Source organism: Pelophylax lessonae (genome assembly GCF_965119305.1).
Source record: "Pelophylax lessonae genome assembly, chromosome: 10".
NCBI classification, from domain to species: domain Eukaryota; kingdom Metazoa; phylum Chordata; class Amphibia; order Anura; family Ranidae; genus Pelophylax; species Pelophylax lessonae.
The window spans coordinates 203347616-203354376 of NC_138777.1; the positions used below are offsets into that span (position 1 = coordinate 203347616).

Consider the following 6761-nt stretch of genomic DNA (forward strand, 5'->3'; position numbering starts at 1 on the left):
ACTGCCATAGGCTGATCCGACTTTCCTTGAATAATAGGGAATGGGGGTGAATCAAAGTGGAGACATGACTTGGTATAGGGGTCCCTGTCAGCATTATTCAAAGGTCAACACAAGGGTTATAGTAGGCCACAGTGCTGAGAAATAGCAGAGATGTTAGCTATCACGGCAGAACCCCTGAACTGTCCCCCTGTGGACAGCTTCTAATTATTTGACTCAGTGCAACCTCCCTCTCATGCTTCGCTGTTTGTGGGAGGAGCTCTGACCCTTGAGCATTCATAAAGTACATCATGGCCTTGGCTGTCTTCCTCCCCAGCTTGACACAGAGGGCAGGGGCAGGTGGGGAGGGGCGGGGATCTACAGACTTCTCCAATCAGGGAGGGGGAGGAGGAGAACACCGAGCAGGAGCACGGCGTTGACCCCATCCCACAGCTAGGTAGGCCACAACCACACTACGGAGGTCACGTGATCCTACTGCTGGTCGAGTCGCCGCGGAGACGGTGGGTCATGTGACGGCGCAGATTGGAGAGTTACCCACGTGACCCACCCGACACTTCCGGGTTAGAGAGAAACTTTTCAGCCGGGTACAGAGAGGTACTGAGGGGCGGACCGGGATACGGAGTGGGGTAAAGGGAGGGGGCTATTCATGGAAAAGCAGGACAGAGGGGCACGTTAAATAAAGGGGCAGGAATTACATATAGAGGCATATCAGGGAGCACAGCACATGGAGGATGGGGGAGGCAGTACACAGAGGGACAATACATGGAGAATGAGGGGGAGGCAGTACACAGGGGGACAATACATGGAGGATGGGGGAAGGCAGTACACAGAGGGACAATACATGGAGGATGGGGGGAGGTAGTACACAGAGGGACAATACATGGAGGATGGGGGGAGGCAGTACACAGGGGGACAATACATGGAGGATGGGGGAAGGCAGTACACAGAGGGACAATACATGGAGGATGGGGGGAGGCAGTACACAGGGGGAAAATACATGGAGGATGGGGGGAGGCAGTACACAGGGGGACAATACATGGAGGATGGGGGGAGGCAGTACACAGAGGGACAATACATGGGGGATGGGGGAGGCAGTACACAGGAGGACAATACATGGAGGACTGGGGGGCAGTACACAGGGGGACAATACATGGAGGATGGGGGAAGGCAGTACAAGGGGGGACAATACATGGGGGATGGGGGGAGGCAGTACACAGGAGGAAAATACATGGAGGATGGGGGGGAGGCAGTACACAGGGGGACAATACATGGAGGATGGGGGGAGGCAGTACACAGGAGGACAATACATGGAGGACTGGGGGGCAGTACACAGGGGGACAATACATGGAGGATGGGGGGAGGCAGTACACAGGGGGACAATACATGGAGGATGGGGGGAGGCAGTACACAGGGGGACAATACATGGAGAATGGGGGAGGCAGTACACAGAGGGACAATACATGGAGGATGGGGGGAGGCAGTACAAGGGGGGACAATACATGGAGGATGGGGGAGGCAGTACAAGGGGGGACAATACATGGAGGATGGGGGAAGGCAGTACAAGGGGGGACAATACATGGGGGATGGGGGGAGGCAGTACACAGGAGGAAAATACATGGAGGATGGGGGGAGGCAGTACACAGGGGGACAATACATGGAGGATGGGGGAGGCAGTACACAGGGGGACAATACATGGAGGATGGGGGAGGCAGTACAAGGGGGGACAATACATGGGGGATGGGGGGAGGCAGTACACAGGAGGAAAATACATGGAGGATGGGGGGAGGCAGTACACAGGGGGACAATACATGGGGGATGGGGGGAGGCAGTACACAGGAGGAAAATACATGGAGGATGGGGGGAGGCAGTACACAGGGGGACAATACATGGAGGATGGGGGAGGCAGTACAAGGGGGGACAATACATGGGGGATGGGGGGAGGCAGTACACAGGAGGAAAATACATGGAGGATGGGGGGAGGCAGTACACAGGGGGACAATACATGGAGGATGGGGGAGGCAGTACACAGGGGGGCAATACATGGAGGAGTGGGGGAGGCAGTACAAGGGGGGACAATACATGGGGGATGGGGGGAGGCAGTACACAGGAGGAAAATACATGGAGGATGGGGGGAGGCAGTACACAGGGGGACAATACATGGAGGATGGGGGAAGGCGGGCAGTACACAGGGGGACAATACATGGAGGATGGGGGAGTCAGTACACAGGGGGACAATACATGGAGGATGGGGGGGAGGCAGTAAACAGGGGAACAATACATGGAGGATGGGGGAGACAGTACACAGGGGGACAATACATGGAGAATGGGGGGAGGGGAGGCAGTACACAGGGGAACAATACATGGAGGCTTGGGGGAGGCAGTACACAGAGGGAAAATTACATGGAGAATGGGGGGGGGGGGAGGAGGCAGTACACAGGGGGACAATACATGGAGGATGGGGGAGGCAGTACACAGGGGGACAATACATGGAGGACTGGGGAAGGCAGTACACAGGGGGACAATACATGGAGAATGAGGGGGAGGCAGTACACAGAGGGACAATACATGGAGGACTGGGGGAGGCAGTACAAGGGGGGGACAATACATGGAGAATGAGGGGGACCAGTACACAGGGGGACAATACATGGAGGGGGGAGGCAGTACACAGGGGGACAATACATGGAGGACTGGGGGAGGCAGTGCAAGGGGGGACAATACATGGAGAATGGGGTGTAGGCAGTACACAGGGGGACAATAAATGGAAGATGGGGGGGGAGGCAGTACACAGGGGGACAATACATAGAGGATGGGGGGAGGCAGTACACAGGGGAACAATACATGGGAGGGGGGCAGTACACAGGGGAGCAATGCATAGAGGATTGTGGGGGGGGGGGGCAGTACACAGGGGGACATTACATGGAGGATGGCGGACAGTACAAAGGGGACAATACACGGAGGGGGGGGGGTAGTACACAGAGGGACAATAAATGGAGAATGGGGGGGAGGCAGTACACAGGGGGACGTTACATGGAGGATGGGGGGGCAGTACACAGAGGGACATTACATGGAGGATGGGGGGGGGGGCAGTACACAGGGGGACAATAAATGTGGGGGGGGGGTGACAGTACACAGGGGAAACGGGTTAGTACATGGATAGAGGGGGAGTGCAGGGCGGGTTAGTACATGGATAGAGGGGGAGTGCAGGGCGGGTTAGTACATGGATAGAGGGGGAGTGCAGGGCGGGTTAGTACATGGATAGAGGGGGAGTGCAGGGCGGGTTAGTAGATGGATGGCGGGGGGAGTTCAGAGTGGGTTCATTTATGAATAGTGGGGGAGTACAGGTACAGGGTGCAGTACCATGACCCTGTAAGTCTCACCCTGCTTGCACACAGGGTGGGATCCTCCTTTTATAGCACTGACACCCCTTCCCCCTTTTCATCCTGCACAGATCTGCACCATGTCTGCTGGTGATGTTCCCCCAGAAATCGAGTCTTTGTTCGGAAAGCGCTACACGTATAACAAGGACCCAACATGGCATCTGCCAGGCCTCTCAGAGGTGCTGACTTCTGAACACGAGGAGTTCCCTCACTTTCTGTCCCTAAAGGAGTCTCTGAACAAAGTGAAAAACTTGCTGAGTGACAAGAAGCTGGATGAATGGCACCGGCACACCTCGTACACCAACAAGGCCGGGCGGGTAGTCCCCGAGGTGCGCAAACAGGCCAATGCGGAACTCTGCACTCAGGCCTGGTGTAAGTTTCACGAGATTGTGTGCACCTACCCACTGATCCCCAACAGCGCCCTCTGGACCAGTGAGCTGAACAGTGTGCACCTGTGTGAGGCGCCAGGGGCTTTCATCGCCAGCCTGAATCACTATGTGAAGACCCAGGAGCTCCATTGTGACTGGACCTGGGTGGCTAACACTCTGAACCCATATTACGAGGCCAACAACGGTATGGTGATGATTGCAGATGACCGGCTCATCGCCAACACACTGCCGTGGTGGTATTTTGGGCCAGACAATACTGGTGACATCATGACGCTGAGGTACCTGAACGGCCTACAGCAGTTTTTGAGAAACACGTCCAATGTGCACATCATCACGGCTGATGGAAGCTTTGACTGCCAGGGGAACCCCGGAGAGCAGGAGAGCCTAGTCTACCCTCTACACTACTGTGAGGTGGTGACCTGTCTAACCACTCTGGGCCCCGGTGGGTCCTTCGTCCTGAAGATGTTCACTCTCCTCCAGCATTCATCTGTTAATCTCATGTATCTCCTAAATTGCTGCTTCCAGGAGGTACACGTCATCAAACCAGGAACTAGCAAGGCCGGGAACTCCGAGGTTTATGTGGTCTGCCTCAGCTACACTGGCAAAGCAGCATTTCAGGAGCACCTGACTAAAATGATAGCCCATTTTGAGGAGGAGATAGGGAGTAAATCTCTGTTTCCACAGAAGAGCCTTCCAGCATCCTTCCTGGAGTCTCATTCCAAATGCTGCACTTTTTTCTACCAGCATCAGAAACAAACCATTCTGGAGAACCTCCATCTTTTTTCCCATATGGGGGATGAGGAGCAGGCCCATCTGAACTATCTACGGGAGGCTGCAGTCATCTACTACCTGCAGAACTTTGAGATAAAGTACATTCCTCGTAGGAAGTGGCTGGTAAGGAAGCCGCAGGTGGGCTGCAGCCTAAATGCTCGCTGGCTTGGGACCAGAAATCGCCGCACGGACACTTACAATGAGAGAAAGCAGCTGGAAACTTTGACGTGGGATGAGAAGGTTGCTCGCGGCTACTTTAGTTCCTGGTTGGAGAACCACATACAAGGTGAAACCAGCAATGGCTGCCTCCTGGAAGGTTCCAGGTCTGGACTCCGGTACGAGGAATTGTACTTACTCCAGGGCCAGCGACTCACAAGGATACAGAGCTCCCCGTTTTGTGACGGTGAACTACTAAATACCTTCAATGAAACCATCGAGAGCTGTCCCACAGATGAGGCTGGATCTCTGCTGGAGTGCCCTTCCTGCTCTCTGCAGGTCACTGACAGGCTGGTCTCTGAGCTTTTAAACAGAGTGGACAATGGCCACCAGGTCCTGGTGATCGGGTCTTCTCTGCTGTTTAATGCTCTGAGGCACAGACATGTGGCGGTTGGTTTTGTGGAGTCTACTGCACCTCAGGGGCCTCTTTCCGTTCTTCACGATGGAGATCCCCTTTATCAGCAGCAGTTGTTTGACTCTGTCCTTAGTACTTTGCAGCAATTGCCGAGCGGTGGCACCTTGGTACTGCCCATCCTGTCCTCGCTGACCCGTTTCACAGCTGGTGTTGTGTATATATTATATCATTGCTTCCAGTTCATTAGCTTCTCCTGTACAACCAGAGAACTTACCCCGGGCAGCAATGCTGCACTCTTGTGTTGGGGGTACTGCCCTCTGCCTCCCCCGGCCTACCAGCACCTCCAGCAGCTACTTAATGACCAGGCCCTGACCGCTGGTGGGACGCAGCAGGTTCTGGAGTTCATTCCCATTGAGGAGCTTCTTATAGGCCCTTTTCTGGAGTTCCTGTGGGACCTGAATGCAGCAATTATCAGGCACAACCTCCATCTGATTGGCCTTAGAGAAAATGAAAAGGTGTTACGGAATGCCTGACAATCGCAGACACCATTACAGCTCCCCACACAAGCGTGAATTGCATGTTCCCATGGCACTTACCAGAGGTTCTGCCATCTGGTCTCCTATACCTGCAATATACGTATGTCTGTACAGTGTAAATATTGTATAAAAAAGCCTCACCAGACCTTGCAGAGCCCCCAATCATTTCATTTCTAGACTGAGCAGTCTTTGCCTTATTTATTGAAGGAGGATGATGATGTTATGTGGAAGGCACATTAAACAGTCATTATTGTTTATTACCATGGGCAGGTGTCCTCCTGTTTTATTGGCCAGAGAATTTTGATGGTTATAGGCTCACTCCACCTAGATCTGATATTTCATTGTATGCTGGGTACTATCTTTCTGGGAGTCTGCTAGATCTTTTTCTGTGCTCAATATGAGGGGTTTTCACAATCCCAGCCCTACATTTTTGGGCCTGCACATAATGTGTCCATTATGAGGGTCTCCCACCATCCCTGTGCTGAGTTCTTGTGTCTACACACCTGGTGTGCCCAATTTGGGGTGTTCTCATCATCCCTGTACTGATTTCCCAAGTCTGTACACCTGCTGTACCCATTATAAGTAGTTCCCACTATTACCATGTCAGCACACTATGCTATGCCCAGTATGAGTGTTCTCTCAACCATCTCTGCTGAATTTGTGTTTTAAGAGTATGGGACAGGGGAACACCCCAAGGTGAATGGGTGAAGACTGAGCTTAGGAACTAATGGAGTCCCCAAAGCATACAAGGTCTGCAGGACCCTTGGTACACCATCATCTATCATCTATCTCTTCTGGGTGGAGAGACACTTTAAAATGATTTAAATTTCCTGTATGAAAATCAGCAGAGTGATATTTTGGTTTCTAATTCTGGTCGTTGTACATTTATTTTAATCTTTTTTTGTATTTTCAGTTTTCTATATTTTTTTTTCTGTTGACGGTCCGGCAGTTCTCAGGACAGTATTTGAGTTTGAGGTCAGAGTTCATAAAGCCTCTGGGTGTTATAACGAGTACAGATTGTGACCGATGGCCTCCATGTCACATGATCTGCCAGTGTTTGTGCCTCATTGTCGGAAAAATGAGAAATTCCAGAATGTTATATTGTATATTCGATATGATG

At 52.7% G+C, this 6761-nt stretch overlaps 1 protein-coding gene across 1 annotated transcript; it reads left to right on the forward strand.

The window, feature by feature from the left end:
* The first annotated feature begins 461 nt into the window (after positions 1–461).
* On the forward strand, positions 462–5683 carry CMTR2 (cap methyltransferase 2). The gene is made up of 2 exons (XM_082270898.1): positions 462–591; positions 3446–5683. Exon 2 carries the CDS (start codon positions 3455–3457, stop codon positions 5636–5638), a length of 2184 nt encoding a protein of 727 aa, XP_082127024.1. The 5' UTR covers positions 462–591; positions 3446–3454; the 3' UTR covers positions 5639–5683.
* The last annotated feature ends 1078 nt before the right edge of the window (positions 5684–6761 follow it).

Coding starts and splice junctions, on each gene's coding strand:
- CMTR2 (XM_082270898.1), top strand. CDS start 3,455: ATGTCTGCTGGTGATGTTCCCCCAGAAATCGAGTCTTTGTTCGGAAAG.